General features: G+C 68.3%; 2 protein-coding genes across 2 annotated transcripts in view; one reads left to right on the top strand and one right to left on the bottom strand.

Moving 5' to 3' along the window:
* RBM10 (RNA binding motif protein 10) overlaps nt 1-14,959 on the bottom strand; it is a 41,463-nt gene extending 26,504 nt beyond the window's left edge. The window contains exons 1-9 of the mRNA XM_068924200.1: nt 14,872-14,959; nt 13,309-13,350; nt 12,701-12,851; nt 11,381-11,581; nt 10,349-10,418; nt 7,801-7,874; nt 4,558-4,644; nt 2,781-2,841; nt 461-637 (exon numbers count right to left, since the gene is read on the bottom strand). Of these exons, the coding sequence (XP_068780301.1) occupies nt 461-637; nt 2,781-2,841; nt 4,558-4,644; nt 7,801-7,874; nt 10,349-10,418; nt 11,381-11,581; nt 12,701-12,851; nt 13,309-13,325 (838 nt within the window). The 5' untranslated portion in view covers nt 13,326-13,350; nt 14,872-14,959. The remainder of the gene's footprint in view (nt 1-460; nt 638-2,780; nt 2,842-4,557; nt 4,645-7,800; nt 7,875-10,348; nt 10,419-11,380; nt 11,582-12,700; nt 12,852-13,308; nt 13,351-14,871) is intronic.
* Nucleotides 14,960-15,366: 407 nt separating this feature from the next.
* Nucleotides 15,367-17,163, top strand: NDUFB11 (NADH:ubiquinone oxidoreductase subunit B11). Its single transcript, XM_068924142.1, has 3 exons — nt 15,367-15,586; nt 16,190-16,320; nt 16,892-17,163. Exons 1-3 carry the CDS (start codon nt 15,395-15,397, stop codon nt 17,016-17,018), a joined length of 450 nt encoding a protein of 149 aa, XP_068780243.1. The 5' UTR covers nt 15,367-15,394; the 3' UTR covers nt 17,019-17,163.
* Nucleotides 17,164-19,177: the final 2,014 nt, after the last annotated feature.

Here is a 19,177-nt window from a genome sequence, read left to right as displayed (position 1 = left end):
CCCCAGGCCCCCCCCAGGGCCCCCAATATCCCCCCAGGACCCCCTAAGACCCCCAAATCCCCCCTTTGGACCCCCATAACCCCCCAGGACCCCCCCCGGGGCCCCAATATCCCCCCAGGACCCTCTAGGACTCCCAATTCCCCCCAGGACCCCCCCCAGGACCCCCAATATCTCCCCAGGACCCCCATAATCCCCCAGGACCCCCCCAGGACCCCCAATATCTCCCCAGGACCCCCGTAACCCCCCCAGGACCCTCCCAGGACCCCCAAATCCCCCCTTTGGACCCCCATAATCCCCCAGGACCCCCCCCAGGGCCCCCAATATCTCCCCAGGACCCCCTAGGACTCCCAGTTCCCCCCCCAGGACCCCCGTAACCCCCCCAGGACCCTCCTTGGACCCCCAATATCCCCCCAGGACCCCCCAAATCCCCCCGTAACGCCCCCCCCGGGCCCCGACTCACTGTCGTTGGCGTTGTCGGCGCAGGGTTCGGGGCTGGGCCCCCCCGGGCCGCCCGCCGGGGCCCCCCCGCCCAGGCCGGGGCCGTAGGGCTGGGGCAGGGGCAGCAGCCCCCCGCTCAGCTCGCGACCCCCCAGCACCAGCTCCAGGCGGGGGGCGCCGGGGCCCTTCTGCTCCGCCTCTGCCCGGCGGCCCCTCGTTAGCACCCCCGCTTCGTTAGCGTCCCACCCCCCCCCACCTCCGGGGCAGCGTTGGGGGGGGGAACCTCTTTTGGGGGGTGGGCAATATGGCGGGGGGACGCCCTGTGTTGTGGGGGGGGGCATGTGGGATTTGGGGTGGTTGGGGGGGGACAACAATTTGGGGGGGGAGCGAAAGTGGGGGGGGGACGGAAAGTGGGGGGGGGCCCAAAAAGTGGGGGGGAGGCTGATAAGGGACGGACCTATCGCCACGCTGGGAGGGGGAAGGATTAGGGGGACACCCGTGGGGGGGGCCCAAAAGTGGGGGACTCACAAGTGGGGGGACCCAAAAAGTGGGGGGGGGCCAAAAGTGAGGGGGGGCCCAAAAGTGAGGGGGGGTCAGTTGCAAGGGGGACCCCCAAACGGACGGACCGACCCGCACTGGGGGACGGGATTTGGGGGGGACACCCCAAAGCATGAAGACCCACAAGTTGGGGGGGGGGGGGGGACCGGAACGGGGAGACCCAAAAGTGGGGGACCCAATTGCAGGGGGGGGACCGCAATGGGGGCCGGACCTCCCCCCCATTGGGGGACTCCATTTGGGGGGACACCCATAGGGCAGACTGGAAGGGGGAACCAAAAGTGTGTGGGGGGGTCACTGTTGCCGGGGGGACCCCAAAAGGGGCCGGACCCCCCCCATTGGGGGACCCCATTTGGGGGGACACCCATAGGGCAGACTGGAAGAGGGAACCAAAAGGGGGGGGTCACTGTTGCCGGGGGGACCCCAAAAGGGGCCAGACCCCCCCCCATTGGGGGACCCCATTTGGGGGGACACCCATAGGGCAGACTGGAAGGGGGAACCAAAAGTGTGTGGGGGGGTCACTGTTGCCGGGGGGACCCCAAAAGGGGCCGGACCCCCCCCATTGGGGGACCCCATTTGGGGGGACACCCATAGGGCAGACTGGAAGGGGGAACCAAAAGGGGGGGGTCACTGTTGCCGGGGGGACCCCAAAAGGGGCCAGACCCCCCCCCATTGGGGGACCCCATTTGGGGGGACACCCATAGGGCAGACTGGAAGGGGGAACCAAAAGTGTGTGGGGGGGTCACTGTTGCCGGGGGGACCCCAAAAGGGGCCGGACCCCCCCCCCATTGGGGGACCCCATTTGGGGGGACACCCATAGGGGAGACTAGAAGGGGGAACTAAAAGTGGGGGGTCACTGTTGCCGGGGGGGCCATAATAGAGGACGGATCCCCCCTCCGCTGGGGGACCCATTTGGGGGTGACACCCCCCCCCCCCAAAACAAACCCTCCATTTTGGAGCCACCCGGATGCAGGCGAGCTCCATTTTGGGGCAAAAACCCGTCAATTCGGGGCCCCCCCCCGCGGTTTCACCCCCTTCTCAGGGCTTAGGGGCCCCCCCCGGATTTTGGGGCCCCCCCCGAGGCTCGGGGGATGCCGAAATTTGGGGAGAAAAGCCTACGTTTTGGGGGCAGCTCATACGCTTTCAGCCTGCTTGGGATTTTGGGGGGGAAACCCTGAGTTTTGGGACCTTTCAAGGATTTTGGGGACCCCCCCCGAATTTCGGGACCTCCCCCCACGCTTTGGGGAGCCCCCCTAAGTGTTGGGAAAGTTGCCAATTTTGGGGCAAAAAACTACTATTTTGGGTCAGGCGACTGGTTTCAGGGAGCCCTCGGGTGTTTGGGGTCCCGTCAAGATTTCGGGGAAAAAACAGAGAGTTTTGGGTTCCCCCCAAAGATTAGGGATTTGGGGGGACACTCGGGCTTTTATGGGACTCCCCAGTTTTGGGGTAAAAGCACCCAGATTTGGGGACACCCCCCCCCAGGTTTCCACCACCCTCACTGCGATTTTTGGGGACCCGCCACGATTTTGGGGGAAAACCGCAGGATTTTAGGGACCGCCCAGATTTTGGGGAACCCCCCCGAGGTTGAGGGCCCCTCCCAAAGTTTGGGGTAAAACCCGCCAGATTTGGGGACACCCCGCAGGTTTCAGTCTCTCTCCCGGGGATTTGGGGACCCCCCCAAGGTTTTGGGGTCCCGTTAGGATTTTGGGGTAAAAACACAGGATTTTGGGGCCCCCTCGGGTTTGGGGGGGACGCCTGTTTTTGGGGGGGGGGGGGTCGTCGCTCACCAGCTTTGGGGACGCCGCACTTGAAGCACTTCTCCCGGCGCTTGAAGTTCTGCACGCCGCACTGCCGGTGCCCCAAAATCCCAGGAATTCAGCCCAAAATCCCGCCCGGAAACCTCGGAAAAGGTCTCCGCACCCCGAAAATACCCTGGGGCCACCCAAAACCCCTCAAAAGCCCCCCAAAACCAGCCCGCGCCGCTCCGAAACCCCCCTGACGCACCCCAGAATCACGCCGACCCCAAAAACGCCTGAATTCACCTCGAAACGTTGACTCTAGCCCAAACCCCCGTGAATTCACCCCAAAAACGTGCCCAGGGAACCCCCAGGCCTCCCCAAATGCGAAACCACCCCCAAAACGCCCGTTGTCACCCCAAAACCCTCGTGCGAGCGCCCGAACCCCTGCGCTGCCCCAAAACCACCGAGATTCACCCCAAAAAAGCCTCTAGGCACCCCAAAAGCCCCCAAATCTGCAAATTGCCCCCCAAATTGTCCCCGAACTACCCCAAAGACCCCCCCAGTTACCTCCAAATCCCCCAAATCGCCCCCAGGAGCCCTAAATCACCCCTAAATTGCCCCAAAATTCCCTGAAAACCCCAAAATTGCGCTAAAAGCCCCCAAATTGCACCAAAACTTGGCAAATTACCCCCAAAAAAGCTCCAAGTTATTCCCCAAACCATCAAATTCCTTGTTAATGCCCTAAACTGCCCCAAAACACCCCAAATTATCCCTCAAAACCCCCAAATTATTCCTCTAAACCCCCAAATTCCTCCCCAAACCCCCAAATTGCCCCAAAACTCCTCGAATTACCCCAAGAACCCCCCAAATTGCCCTAAAACCCCCCAAATTGCCCCAAGACCCCCCAACTTATCCCCCAAAGCTCCAAATTGCCCCCAAAGCCTTAAATTGTCTCGAAACACCCCAAATTACCTCAAGAACCTCCCAAATTGCCCTAAAACCACCCAAATTATCCCCAAACCCCCAAATTATCCCCCCAAACCCCCAAAATTGCCCCAAAATGCCCAAAATTGCTCCCGAGACCCCCAAATTACCCCAAATCCCTCTCATTTCCACCACAGCCCCCAAAATAACCCAAAACCTCCCAAATTAACCCCAACTCCCCCAAATCCCACCCAATACCCCCAAACAGCCCCCAAACCCCCCAATTTCACCCCAAAACACAAAACGCTCCTCAAATCCCCCCAATTAGCCCCAAAACTCCCTAAATAGCCCCTAAACAGACCCCAAAACACCAAATTGATCCCAAAACACCCAAAATCCCCCCCAAATTACCCACGGACTGCTCAAAGTGCCCCAAAACCCCCCAAATTCGCCCCAAAACCTCCAAATTGCCCCTAAAATCCCCAAAATCTCCCCAGGACCCCTCAAACAGCCCCCAAACCCCCCAATTTCACCCCAAAACACAAAACGCTCCTCAAATCCCCCCAATTGGCCGCAAAACCCCCTAAACAGACCCCCAAATACCCAAATCCATCGCAAAACACCCAAACTGCCCCCAAAACCCCCCAAAATTACCCACGGACTGCTCAAAGTGCCCCAAAACCCCCCAAATTCACCCCAAAACCTCCAAATTGCCCCCCAAATCCCCCCGGGAGCCCCCCAAAACCGCAACTCGCCCCAAACCGCCCCAAATTACCCCTAAAACGCCCCAAAACCGCGCTCCGGACGCCCGAAACCACTGCGGGGCGACCCGAATTTTCGGGCCGATCCCCGAAACGCCCCGAAACGCCCCGAAACGCCCCGAAACGCCCCGAAACGGCACCTTGCTGCAGAGCCAGTCCTCGTTGATCTTGGGCTTGGGGTCGCTGTAGTGCATGGAGACCTTCTGGCCCAGGATGCACAGCGAGTGCTGCGGGGGGGGGAAGGGGCGGGGTCTCGCACGCCGGCTCGCACGAGGGCCCGCGGCGCCTCGCACGAGGGCCCGCGGCGCCTCGCACGGGGCTTAGCGCGGAGATCGGGGCCGGGGCCGGCTCGCGGCCCGAGCGCGGGGCGAACGGGGGCGCCGGCTCTCGCACGACGGCTCGCACGAGGGCCCGCGGCGCCTCGCACGAGGGCCCGCGGCGCTTCGCACGAGGTTTAATGCGGAGCCCGGTGTGAGGGCCGGCTCGCGGCCTGAGCGTGGGGCAAACGGGCGCGTGGGCTCTCGCACGACGGCTCGCACGAGGGCCTGCTGCGCCTCGCACGAGGGCCCGCAGCGCCTTGTACAAGGTTTAATGCGGAGCCCGGTGTGAGGGCCGGCTCGCGGCCTGAGCGTGGGGCAAACGGGGGAGCCGGCTCTCGCACGACGGCTCGCACGAGGGCCCGCGGCGCCTCGCACGAGGGCCTGCGGCGCCTTGCACAAGGGTTAACACGGAGCTCGGCGTCAGGGCTGGCTTGCGGGGCGAACGGGGGCGCCGGCTCTCGCACGACGGCTCGCACGAGGGCCCGGCCCGGCTCGCACGAGGGCCCGCGGCGCCTCGCACGGGGGCTAACGCGGAGCCCGGAGCGGCAGCCGGTCCGCAACTCGAGTGCGGGGTGAATGAGCGCGCCGGCGCTCGCACGACGGCTCGCACGACGGCTCGCACGAGGGCCCGCTCCACCTCACACCGGATGTCCCACCAACGTGCTTGCACGAGGGCGGCTCGCACGAGGCTCAAGAGGGAGCACACAAACACACAAAGCTCCCAAAACCCTCGCACGACGGCTCGCACAAGCAGCTCACGCCGCTCACAAGCGGCTCGCACGGCGGCTCGCACAAGGACCAAGGTTTCTAGTAGCAGCTCATGAGGTTCACAAGAGCCTCGCACGAGGCTTCGCACGTGGCCCTGCACAATAATTCGCTCGTGGCCTTGCACGACGGGTCACGCACGCCCTCGCACGAGGCCTCGGACAAGGACCGCGGCAGGCTACCCCACGACTCGCACGACTGCTTGCACACGGCACCGCGCGCTCACCAGCGCCTCGCACAACCGATGGACTACGCCAGATTACCCCGATCCTTGCACGAGGGTTCACACGCGGCCTCGTACGACGACCGCGCAGAGCTCCCCTGAGCCTCGCACGAGGATACACACACGGCCTCGCACGACGGTCCGTGCACGGCCTCGCACGAGCACCGCACCACACTCCCGAGCCTCGCACGAGGGTTCGCACGCGGCATCACACAAGGACCGCACCGGGCTGCCTTACAGCTTGCACGAAGGCTCACAAGCGACCTTGCACAAGGACTGCGCACGGCTCGATCGAGCCTCGCACCAACGTTCGCGCACGGCCTCGCACGAGCGAGGGTTCAAACCCGGCCTCGCACGAGGGGCCAACGCCAGGCTCCCCCAAGTGTTCGCACACGGCCTCGCACGAGGGTTCACAGACAGCCTTGCACGAGGGTGCACGCCAGGGTCCCCCCAAAGGTTCACGCACGCCCTCGCACGAGGAGCTGCGTCAGGCTTCCCTAAGCCTCCCCTGAGCGCTCGCACGAGGATTCACACACAGCCTTGCACAAGGATTCACAGCCTCGCACGACAGTCCGTGCCAGGCTCCCCAGAGCCCTCGCACGAGCCTTGCACGAGGGTCCCCTGAGCCCTTCCACGAGGCTTCACGACCTCACACGAGGGTCCGCGCTGAGCTCCCCCGAGCCCTTGCACGAGTGCTCGCACGAGGGTCCACGCCGGGCTCCCCTGACCCTCGCATGAGCGCTCGCACGAGGGTCCTCACACGGCCTCGCACAAGGGTCCGCGCTGGGCTGCCCCAAGCCTCGCACAAGCCTTGCACGAGGGTCCTCACACAGACTCGCACGAGGGTCCACGCTGGGCTCCCCCGAACCCTCGCACGATCCTTGCACGAGGGTCCTCACACGGCCTCGCACGAGGATCCGTGCATGGCCTCACACGAGGATTCACAGTCTCGCACGAGGATTCACAGCCTCACACGAGGGGCCGCGCCGGGCTCCCCCGAGCCTCGCACGAGCACTCGCACGAGGGTCCTCACACGGCCTCGCACGAGGGTCCGCGCCGGGCTGCCCCGAGCCCTCACACGAGCGCTCGCACGAGGGTCCTCACACGGCCTCGCACGAGGGTCCGCGCCGGGCTGCCCCGAGCCCTCGCACGAGTGCTCGCACGAGGGTCCTCACACGGCCTCGCACGAGGGTCCGCGCCGGGCTCCCCTGAGCCTCGCACGAGCCTTGCACGAGGATCCTCACACGGCCTCGCACGAGGGTCTGTGCATGGCCTCACACGAGGATTCACAGTCTCGCACGAGGATTCACAGCCTCACACGAGGGTCCGCGCCGAGCTGCCCCGAGCCCTCGCACGAGCGCTCGCACGAGGGTCCTCACACGGCCTCGCACTAGGGTCCATGCCGGGCTGCCCCGAGCCCTCGCACGAGCGCTCGCACGAGGGTCCTCACACGGCCTCGCACGAGGGTCCGCGCTGGGCTGCCCTGAGCCCTCGCACGAGTGCTCGCACGAGGGTCCTCACACGGCCTCGCACGAGGGTCCACGCCGGGCTACCCCGAGCCCTCGCACGATCCTTGCACGAGGGTCCTCACACGGCCTCGCATGAGGATCCGTGCATGGCCTCACACGAGCATTCACAGCCTCGCACGAGGATTCACAGCCTCACACGAGGGTCCGCGCTGGGCTCCCCCGAGCCTCGCACGAGCGCTCGCACGAGGGTCCTCACACGGCCTCGCACGAGGGTCCGTGCCGGGCTCCCCCGAGCCTCGCACGAGGATCCTCACACGGCTTCGCACGAGGGTCTGTGCATGGCCTCACACGAGGATTCACAGCCTCGCACGAGGATTCACAGCCTCACACGAGGGTCCGCGCCGGGCTGCCCCGAGCCCTCGCACGAGCGCTCGCACGACGGCCCTCGTGCGACGCTCCGCGCCGCCCTCCGATTCCCCCCCCCCACCACCACCACCACCAGCGAGGGCCCAGGCGTCCGGGCCGCCTCGCCGGGCGGCGGGTGGTCGCCCCGAGGCCCGCCCCTCCCCCCGCCGCCGCGGGGCCCAGGCGTCCGGGCGGCACCACCTGGTTGGCGTCCATCCAGCGCGCCGCCTCCTGCACCTGGTTAAACTCCACGAAGGCGAAGCCCCGGCTCTGACCTGCGGGAGCAGCCGTTAGCGTCCCCCCTCCCCCAGGAAAAGCACCCGTGGGTGCCCCACCCCCCCAACCAGGGTGTCGGCACCCGTGGGACCCCCCGGGACTCCCCACGTAGCATTTCGGCACCCGTAGCGCCTCCTGGAGCCCCTGAGACCCCCCCTAGGACCCCCCTGGGAGGGTATCGGCACCCATGGGACCCCCCGCGACCCTCCCGGACCCCCCCCGTAGGGTATCGGCACCCATAGGACCCCCTAGGACCCCCCTGGGAGGGTATCGGCACCCATGGGACCCCCCGCGACCCTCCCGGACCCCCCCGTAGGGTATCAGCACCCATAGGACTCCCTAGGACCCCCCAAGACCCCCTCAGGAGGGTATCGGCACCCATGGGACCCCCCGCGACCCTCCCCAGACCCCCCTGTAGCGTATCAGCACCCATAGGACCCCCTAGGACCCCCCCTGGGAGGGTATCGGCACCCACGGGACCCCCCGCGACCCTCCCCAGACCCCCCCCCGTAAGGTATCAGCACCCATAGGACCCCCTAGGACCCCCCCCAAACCCCCTTGGGAGGGTATTGGCACCCATGGGACCCCCCCCAGACCCCCTCGGGAGAGTATCAGCCCCCATCGGACCCCCCGGGACCCACCCAGACCCCCAGGGCAGGGAATTGGCACCCGCGGGATCCCCCTGGGTAAGGGACTGGCACCCCTGGGTGCCCCTTGGGTAAGTTGCAGCACCCTTGGGTGCGCCCTAAAAATGCTATAGCACCCCTGGGTGCTCCTAGGGATGGGGGAGGCACCCTTGGGTGCTCACTATGCTGCAGCACCCCTGGGTGCTTCTGAGATGGGTTATAACACTCTTGAGTGCTCCCAAATATAGCACGAGCACCCCTAGGTGCTCTCTAAATATGCTACAGCACCCCTGGGTGCTCTTGGACACGAGACAAGCACCCCTGGGTGCTCCTTGGGGAGGCTACAGCACCCCTGGGTGCTCCCTAGATTTCTTACAGCACCCCTGGGTGCTCCCTGAACGTGTCACAGCACCCCTGGGTGCTCCTGGGCATGGCACAAGCACCCCTGGGTGCTCCTCTGGTGGCTTATAGCACCCCTGGGTGCTCCTCGTGGGGGCTATAGCATCCCTGGGTGCTCCTCTGGTGGCTTATAGCACCCCTGGGTGCTCCTGGTCACGGGACAAGCACCCCTGGGTGCTGCTTTACTGTGTTATAGCATTCCTGGGTGGTCCTACGTGTATTATACCACCCCCTAGGTGCTCCTAGACATGGCATAAGCACTCCTGGGTGCTCCCTAAGTACACTATAGCACCCCTGGGTGCCCCTGGGCATGAGACAAGCATCCCGGGTGCTCCTTTGGGGGGCTACAGCACCCCTGGGTGCTCCTTGGCTATGGAACAAGCACCCCTGGGTGCTCCTTGGGGGAAATTATAGCACCCCTAGGTGTCCCTGGGCACGGGACAAGCACCCCTGGGTGTTCCTCAGGTGGGGTATAGCACCCCTGGGTGCTCCTGGGCATGGGACAAGCACCCCTGGGTGCTCCTTGGGGGAGATTATAGCACCCCTGGGTGCTCCTGGGCATGAGACAAGCACCCCTGGGTGCTCCTCTGGTGGCTTATAGCACCCCTGGGTGCTCCTGGGCATGGGACAAGCACCCCTGGGTGCTCCTCTGGTGGCTTATAGCACCCCTGGGTGCTCCTGGGCATGGGACAAGCACCCCTGGGTGCTCCTCTGGTGGCTTATAGCACCCCTGGGTGCTCCTGGACACCGGACAAGCACCCCTGGGTGCTCCCTTGGTCTATTATAGCACCACTGGGTGCTCCCTAAACCTGCCACAGCACCCCTGGGTGCTCCTCGGGGCTGTTATAGCGCCCCTGGGTGCTCCCTGAACGTGTCACAGCACCCCTGGGTGCCCCTCAGCTACAGGACAAGCACCCCTGGGTGCTCCTTGGAAGGGTTATAGTACCCCTGGGTGCCCCAGGGCATGCGACAATCGCTCCTGGGTGCTCCCTAAATATACTACAGCACCCCTGGGTGCTCCTGAACACGGGATAAGCACCCCTGGGTGCTCCCTGGGCATGTCACAGCACCCCTGGGTGCCCCTGGACTACCAGACAAGCACCCCCGGGTGCTCCTCGGGGGGGTTCACAGCACCCCTGGGTGCTCCCTGAATGTGTCACAGCACCCCTGGGTGCCCCCGGGCATGGGACGAGCACCCCTGGGTGCTCCCTAGATATACTATAGCACCCCCGGGTGCTCCTAGGCACGAGACAAGCACCCAGGGGTGCTCCCTGAAGATATTGCAGCACCCCTGGGTGCTCCCGGGCACGTCCCAGCACCCCTGGGTGCTCCTGGAGGGGGGGTCACAGCACCCCCGGGTGCCCCCGGGGAGGTGAGGCGGGGGGGGGGGGGGACGACACGCGCAGGCACACGCGTGTGCGGGGCGGGGACACGGCCGGGGCGCTCACCTGAGGACTTGTTGCGCATGAGCCGGACCTCGCGGGGCGTCACCCCCTGCGCCTGCAGCTGGGCCCGGATCTGGGGGGGGGGGGGGGAGAGGGCGGGGCTTAGCCCTGGGGGCGGGGCTTAGCCCTGGGGGCGGGGCTTAGCCCTGGGGGGCGGGGTTTGGGGCAAGGGCCAGGCACAAGGGGGCTGAACAGACTCCAGGGGAGCTGGGGTTGAGCGCTAGGGGGCGGGGCTTGAACCGAGGGGGGCGTGGTCAGCGCCGGAGGGGGCGTGACCAGGCTGGAGGGGGGCGTGGCCGGGCTGGAGGGGGCCGTAACCGAAGGCAGAACCACTGCTCTGAGCCAAACACAAGGCGAGCAGTGAGGGGGCGGGGCTAAAGCAAAGGGGGGGCGTGGCCTGCCCGAGGGCGTGGCCGCCCGGAAGGGGGCGTGGCCTCGAGAGGGGGCGTGGCCAACCCCAGAGAGAAGCGGAAGGGACGAAACTGACCCAAGCCAGTTTCGGGGGACGGGGGGGGGGGGGCAGGGAAGTCGGAGGGGGCGTGTCTGGCCCCTAGGGGGCGTGGCCACCTCATAGGGGGCGTGGCCACCTCATAGGGGGCGTGGCCAAGCCAGCGCACACACCCCTGAACAAAGCCCCGCAGCCAAACCCACCTGATGAATGGCCCCCCCCAGTGCAAAGGGGGTGGGGCTACACAGAGGGGGCGTGGCCACCCCGGAGGAGGGCGTGGCCACCCAGAGGGGCGTGGCCAAGCCAGCACCACCTGAGCGAGTCCCCGCCTCCAAACCCACCTGATGAAGGTGGTGGGTGGGGCCTGTCCCAAAGGGGGTGGGGCTACACAGAGGGGGCGGGGCCACCCAGAGGAGGGGGTGTGGCCCGGGGAGGAGGAAGGGGGCGTGGCCAAGCCCAGGCAGGCAGCCTGAGCCACGGGGGGCCGCGCTCCAAACCTTAAAGGGGAAGGGGGGGGGAGTGTTCAGGAAGGGGGGGTGTGGCTTGGGAGAAGAGGGGGCGTGGCTTGCGGAGGGGGCGGGGCTCACGTCGTTCTCGGTGGCGGCCTGGGGCAGCATGCGGAGCATGACGATGGTGCTGGCGCGGGGCTCGTCCTCGGCGCCGGCCTCGGCCCGGTAGTCCTGGTCGCGGTAGTCGCCGTCGGCGGCGAAGGGCAGCGGCGGGGGCGGCGCCGGCGGGGGGGTGCGGCGGCCCCGCGGCCCCTCGCCCGCCCCCTCGTAGGCCTCCTGCTGCGGGGGGGGGGGGGAGGTCAGCGGCTGCCGGGGGGAGGAGGGGGGGGGCCCAGGCGTCCGGGGGACCCCCCCCCCTCCCGAGGGACCCAGGCGTCCGGGAACCTCCCACAAAGGGCCCAGGCGTCCGGGTGACCCCCCATGAGGGAGCCAGGGGACCCCCTAAGAGGGGCCCAGGCGTCCGGGTGACCCCCCCAAGGGACCCAGGCGTCCAGGAACCCTCCCCAAAAGGGCCCAGGCGTCCGGGTGACCTCCCCCATGAGGGGCCCAGGGGAACCCCTAAAGGGACCCAGGGGACCCCCCATGAGGGGCCCAGGCGTCCGGGTGACCCCCCCCCAGACGGACCCAGGCGTCCGGGAACCTCCCACAAAGGGCCCAGGCGTCCGGGTGACCCCCCCCCACAAAGGGCCCAGGCGTCCGGGTGACCCCCCCCGAAGGACCCAGGCGTCCGGGTGACCCCCCCCCGAAGGACCCAGGCGTCCGGGAACCTCCCACAAAGGGCCCAGGCGTCCAGGTGACCCCCCATGAGGGGCCCAGGTGACCCCCTAAGAGGGGCCCAGGCGTCCGGGTGACCCCCCCAAGGGACCCAGGTGTCCAGGAACCCCCCCCAAAGGGCCCAGGCGTCCGGGTGACCCCCCCCACAAGGGGCCCAGGCGTCCGGGTGAGCCCTAAAAGGGACTCAGGTGTCCGGGACCCCCCCCAAGAGGGGCCCAGGCATCCGGGTGACCCCCCACAAGGGGCCCAGGCGTCCGGGTGACCCCTAAAAGGGACTCAGGTGTCCGGGACCCCCCCCAAGAGGGGCCCAGGCGTCCAGATGTCCCCTCAAAAGGACCCAGGTGTCCGGGACCCCCCCCCCACAAAGGGCCCAGGCGTCCGGGTGACCCCCCCTGACGGACCCAGGCGGCCGGGAACCTCCCACAAAGGGCCCAGGTGTCCAGGTGACCCCCCATGAGGGGCCCAGGCGTCCGGGTGACCCCCCCCGACGGACCCAGGCGTCCGGGTGACCTCCCCCACAAGGGGCCCAGGCGTCCGGGTGACCCCCCCCCCCAAAGGGGCCCCAGGCCTCCCCCTCCCCCCCACCCCGCCCCGAGCGCGAGGGGCCCCGGCGTCCGGACCCACCTGGGGGGGCCCCTCGGGGGCGGCGCCCCCGTAGCCCCGGTAGTCCATGTCGCCGTAGTCGTGGTCCCGCTGGGCCCGGCCCGTCATGGCCGCCGACGGCGACGCTTCGGGCGCCCCCCCGTAGCGCCCCGTCCGGTCGCCCCGGCCCCCCCTGGGGGCGACCGGAGCGTCGGGGGGGGGGGGACCAAACCCTCCGGGCGCCCCCCCCCCCGAAACCCCCAGGTCCATCATGGCCTCCCGGCGTCACGCCTTTTGCGGTCCCCCATGGCCTGCTCCAGCCTCCATTTTGTCTCCCCCCTCTGCGTCCCCCATTTTGGGTCCCCCCTAGCCCCGGCTATAGGGTTCCCCCCACTTTTCGGTCCCCCCCCCATGTCGCCCCTTTTGGGTTCCCCCCCCTCTGTGGCCTCCATTTTGGGTCCCCCCCCGGTGCGTCCCCCGTTTTGGGTCCCCCCTAGCCCCCGCTACGGGGTTCCCCCCGCTTTTGGGTCCCCCTCGACCCTTCTGCGTCCCCTCTTTTGGGTTCCCCCCCGCCCCGTGCCCCACGTCCTGTCCCCTTTGGTGTCCCCCCCCCCTTTTTGGGTCCCCCCCCTTTTTGGGTCCCCCCCTACCTTCGCTCGTACTCCATGGCGCTGGCGTCACCCCGCTGGCACCTGGGGGGGGGGGACGAGGGGGGAGATGGGGGTAACTGGGAGAGACTGGGGGGCAACTGGGGGGGAACTAGGGGGCGTCAAGGGCACCGGGAGAGGCAACTGGGATGGACTGGGGGGGCCGCGGAAGAGACTGGGGCACGCTGGGAGGGTCGGGGAGGGCAACTGGGATGCGCTGGGGGGCCAACGGGGGGCACTGGGTGGATTGGGAGGCAACTGGGAGGGAAAACGGGGGGCACTGGGTGTGTCTGGGGGGCGACTGGGATGTACTGGGGGGCAACAGAGGCACTGGGCAGACTGGGGGGCAAGTGGGAGAGACTTAGTGGCAACTGGGGGGGGCAGTGGGAGGGACTAGGGGGTTAATGGGGGCACTGGGCAGACTGGGAGGCAACTAGAGAGGACCAGGCTGCAACTGGGGGGCAACTGAGATGCGTTGGGGGGGCAAATGTGGGCACTGGGATGGACTGGGGGGCAACTGGGATGGACTGGGGGCAACTAGGGATAACTGGGATGGACTGGGGGGCAACTGGGAGGGACTGGGGGGCAACTGGGGATAACTGCGATGGACTGGGGGCAACTAGGAGGGAAAAAGGGGCAACTGGGGATAACTGGGATGGACTGGGGGGCAACTGGGATGGACTGGGGACAACTAGAAGGGAAAAAGGGGCAATTGGGGATAAATGGGATGGACTGGGGGCAACTGGGAGGGACTGGGGGCAACTGGGGGCAACTACAAGGGGAAAAGGGGCAACTGCAGATAACTGGGATGGACTGGGGGGCACCTGGAAGAGAACTGGGGGCAACTGGGGATAACTGGGATGGACTGGGGGGCAACTGGGAGGGACTGGGGGCAACTTGGGGCACTTGGATGGACTGGGAGCAACTAGGGATAACTGGGATGGACTGGGGGCAACTGGGGATAACTGGGATGGACTGGGGGGCAACTGGGAGGGAAAAAGGGAGCAACTGGGGATAACTGGGATGGACTGGGGGGCAACTGGGAGGGAAAAAGGGAGCAACTGGGGATAACTGGGATGGACTGGGGGGCAACTGGAAGAGAACTGGGGGTCAATAGGGGAGAGAGGGGGCCTGGGACCTGCCCCAAGGCATTGTGGGAAGGTGGGGGAACCTCCTGAGTGGGAGCCCCGCCCACTCCTCGAGGCCCCGCCCCCCAATTAGCATACAAGTCCCGCCCCTCGCGGGCACCGCAGGCCGCTCCCGCCCCGTCAAGCCCCGCCCCTCCCCTCCCCCCGAGCCAATCCGGCGCCCCCGTCCCCTGTCAATCAAACCCGCGCGGGCCCCGCCCCGCTCCCCACCGCCAGCCAATCGGGCGGCGCCGCCCCGCCCCTCCCTCCCGTCAATCACCTTCCCGCGCCGGGCGCGCGGCGGCGGCGAAGAGTGTTGGGGGGGGGGAGACAAACAGCGCCGCCGCTCCCGGTGAGCCCCGCCCCCTCCCGGGGAGGCCCCGCCCCCTTCCCCGGGAGGCCCCGCCCCTCTCCCCGAAGAGGCCCCCGCCGGCCCGACCTGTCCGCGCTGCGCCCGCGACACCGGCACCGCCCGCACCCGCCGCCGCCTCCGCCGAGCTCCCGGCCCGCAAAATGGCGGCCGGCCCCCCCCCTCCTTCTTCCTCCCTCCCTCCTCCCTCCCGCCCGCTCCCCCCATTGGCCCGCGCCGCGGCGCGCGCCCGCCCCGATTGGCCGAGGCGCCCCGGGAGGGCGGGGCCGCGGCGGGCGGGGTGAGGAGCGCGCCGCGCCCCCTCCCCGCCCCGCTGCCGTCTGATTGGGCAGCCCCGCGGCCGGCCCGCCCCCCCGCCCCGCTCCGCCGGCGCTGATTGGCCGAGACGCCCCAGAGGCGGGAGCTGGAGGGAGCCGCGGCGGGCGGGGTGAGGAGCGCGCTGCGCCCAGCCCCGCTGCCGTCTGATTGGGCGGCCCCGCGGCCGGCCCGCCCCCCCGCCCCGCTCCGCCGGCGCTGATTGGCGGAGCCCTCGAGAGGGGGTGGGGAAGGAGCTACGAGTGCTGCGCGGTTTCCGCTTCCGGCGGGCAGCGTCATGGCGGCGCTGGCTGGCTGCGGGCGGGCGCTGCGGGCGGCCGGCGCCGGGATGGCGGCCGGGAGAAGCGGGAGGCGGCAGCGCTCGGCGGCGGCGGGCACCGTCAGCCCCGCGGCCGCCCCGCTCGGCGCCGCCGCCGGCCCTCACCACGGCGCCGAGGAGGAGGACGGGATGTGGGCGGTGCAGCGCAAGGTCAGCCCGGCTGTGTCCTTCCCCCCGCCCCCAAGTCCCGGCTCGGGGGCGGGGCCTGGCAGGGGGCGTGGTCTGGGGCGGGGCTTGCAGCGTTCTGAGGCGCCTCAAGGGTAGGGGGCGGGGCCGGGGGCGGGGCTTGGTGGGCGTTCTAAGGGGCCTGAATGGCGGGGGGCGGGGCTTGGTGGGCGTTCTACGGGGCCTGAATGGCGGGGGCGGGGCTTGGTGGGCGTTCTACGGGGCCTGACTGGCGGGGGCGGGGCTTGGTGGGCGTTCTAAGGGGCCTGAATGGCGGGGGCGGGGCTTGGTGGGCGTTCTACGGGGCCTGAATGGCGGGGGGCGGGGCCAGGGTGTATCAAGGTCCTATGAGGGCTGATTGACAGCAGGAGGGGCGGGGCTTAACTCCTTCATTCATTTAATAAGCAGGCTGGGGGAAAGGGAGAAGGGGGAGGTGTGGCGCAGCTGATTGGCTGCGGTGCCGGGTGGGGGGCGGAGCTAAGGGAGTTTTGGCGGGGGGGGGGGTTCTCTTGCTCTGCCCGGACGCCTGGGCCCCCCCCGCCCCCGGGAGGCGCCGGAGCAGGGACCCAGGCGTCCGGGCGGCCGCAGCACCCCGAGACGCACGGCTTCGCCGAGGAGCCGGCGGCCGACGCGCGCAACATGCGGGCGGCTTTCGTGGCCGGCGTCTCCGTGGCCCTGGTGCTGGGCGCCACCTTCCTGCGCTACCTGCCCGACTACGGGTGAGCGGCGCCCGGACGCCTGGGCCCCCTTGGGGGGGGGGGTTCCCCCGGACGCCTGGGCCCCCTTTTGGGATGGGCGCCTGGGCCCCTTTTTGGGGGCACCTAGACGCCTGGGCCCCTCTGGGGGTAGTTCCCGGACGCCTGGGCCCCCTTTTGACGTGGGCGCCCGGGACGCCTGGGTCCCCTTTTGGCATGGGCGCCTTTCGGAGGGGGTTCACCCGGACGCCTGGGCCCCTTGGAGGTTCACCCGGATGCCTGGGCCCCTTTTGGGAGGGCTCACCCGGACGCCTGGGCCCCTCAGAGGTTCACTGGGAGACCTGGGTCCCTTTTGGGGGGGGGGTTCCCCCGGACGCCTGGGCCCCTTGGAGGCTCACCCGGACACCTGGGCCCCTTTTGAGAGGGCTCACCCGGACGCCTGGGCCCCTTTGTGGGGTTTCCGGACGCCTGGGTCCCTTTTGGGGGGGGGGTCACCCAGACGCTTGGGTCCCTTTTGGGCGGTGGGGGTCACCCGGACGCCTGGACCCCTCGGAGGGTCACCCGGACGCCTGGGCCCCCCCCCCACCCCCGGCAGGCTGCGGCAGTGGGCGCGGCGGGAGGCCGAGCGGCAGATCCGGGCGCGCGAGGCCCAGGGGCTCCCGCTGGTGACGCCCGACTACTACGACCCGGCGCGGCTGCCCCTGCCCCCCGCCGGCGACTGACCCGGACGCCTGGGCCCCTTCGGCGCTACGACCGACCGCCTAGGACCGTTGATAACGGCCCGGACGCCTGGGCCCGTTCCTGCGTTTTGGAGAGGGGAAGAGGAATAATAAACGCCCGGACGCCTGGGCCCGCTTTGAGACGCTGCCCGGACGCCTGGGCCCACTTCTTTTTTGGGGGGGGGGGGGAAGAGGGGAAGGAATGCCCGGATGCCTGGGCCCCTGGTTGGGGGCGGGGGGTTCACCAGATGCCTGGGCCCCTGGTGGGGGGTTCACCCGGACACCTGGGTCCCTCTTGGGGGGGGGTTCACCCGGACACCTGGGTCCCTCTTGGGGGGGGTTCACCCGGATGCCTGGGTCCCTCTTGGGGGGGGTTCACCCGGATGCCTGGGTCCCTCTTAGGGGTCACCCGGACGCCTGGGCCCCTTTTGGGAAGGTCACCCGGATGCCTGGGCCCCCGTTTTGGGGGTCCCCGGACGCCTGGGCCCCTTGGAGGGTCACCCGGATGCCTGGGCCCCTTTTGGGGTTCACCCGGACGCCTGGGCCCCTTTAGGGGTGGTGGGGGGGGAGGGTGCCCGGACGCCTGGGCCCCTCCCGCCAGAAGGCGGCTGCCTGAGCCGCTGCCGGGCCGGGTCCGCCCGCCCCTTCCCGGCGGCCCCCGCGCGGCGCGGACTACAGCTCCCAGCAGCCCCCGCGGCGAGGCGCGCGGTGACGTCACCGCGGCCGCTTTTTTTCCCCCGGAGCCCGCCGGGTCCTAGAGCCGCCGCCGGGGGCCGCCCCGGCCCCTCTATAGCCCCTTATAGCCCCCCCTATAGGCTCCTATAGCCCCTTCCCCGGCCACTGCGGTCCCCTAAACCGCCCCAGAGCCCCCTATAGCCCCCATAAGTGCCTCGCAGCCCCTATAGCCCCCTATGGCCCCCATAGTTCCCGCAGCCCCTATAGGCCCCTCGCAGCCCCTATAGCCCCCTATGGCCCCCCATAGTTCCCGCAGCCCCTATAGGCCCCTCGCAGCCCTATAGCCCCCTATGGCCCCCCATAGTTCCTGCAGCCCCTATAGGCCCCTCGCAGCCTCTATAGCCCCCTATGGCCCCCCATAGTTCCCGCAGCCCCTATAGTCCCCCGTTGGCCCCCGCAGCCCCTATAGGCCCCTTGCAGCCCCTATAGCCCCCTATGGCCCCCCATAGTTCCCGCAGCCCCTATAGGCCCCTCGCAGCCCCTATAGCCCCCTATGGCCCCCCATAGTTCCCGCAGCCCCTATAGGCCCCTCGCAGCCCCTATAGCCCCCTATGGCCCCCCATAGTTCCCGCAGCCCCTATAGGCCCCTCACAGCCCCCCCTATGGCCCCCCATAGTTCCCGCAGCCCCTATAGTCCCCCGTTGGCCCCCGCAGCCCCTATAGGCCCCTTGCAGCCCCTATAGCCCCCTATGGCCCCCCATAGTTCCCGCAGCCCCCATAGGCCCCTCGCAGCCTCTATAGCCCCCTATGGCCCCCCATAGTTCCCGCAGCCCCTATAGCCCCCCGTTGTCCCTCGCAGACCCTATAGGCCCCTTGCAGCCCCTATAGCCCCCCATAGTTCCCGCACCCCCTATAGGCACAGCCCCACAACCCCCCGTAGCCGCTACGGCCCCCACGGCCTCTGTGGACCCCACAGTCCTTCAAACCCCTATAGGTCCCTGCAGCCCCTATAGGTCCCACACAGCTTCCCAGCCGCCTCGTTGCGATGAATCACTGCAGCTCTTGCAGCACCTACAGCCCCTATAGGTACCTTTGCTTCCAGAGGTACCATATGTCTGAAGTTTCTATAGGCACCTACAGTCTTTATGCCACTTGCATTGGCAAAGCCTCACTGGACCCTATAGGCTCTGCAGCTCCTATAGCTGCCATAGCTCCCCACGGTCCCCAGTGCCCCCCGCAGCCCACCCCAGCCCCTATAGGGCCCCCCCAGCCCTCAGAGGCCTCTGTAGTTCCCATAGTGCCTGCAGCCCCTATAGCCCCCGTGGCCCCTAAAGCCCCCCCCCAGGGCCCCTATAGGCCCCCCAGCCCCTAGAGTCCCCCACAGCCCCTATAGCCTCAATGGCCCCCAAAGCACCTATAGCACTTGTGCATACCATAGTTAGTATATTCATATAGGACTTCATAAACTGTTACAGTTTATATACTAC

Source organism: Struthio camelus, chromosome 38, assembly GCF_040807025.1.
Source record: "Struthio camelus isolate bStrCam1 chromosome 38, bStrCam1.hap1, whole genome shotgun sequence".
Lineage (NCBI taxonomy): Eukaryota > Metazoa > Chordata > Aves > Struthioniformes > Struthionidae > Struthio > Struthio camelus.
Note: the sequence above shows the minus strand (reverse complement) of the source record. Positions and strands in the feature narration are given on the sequence as shown.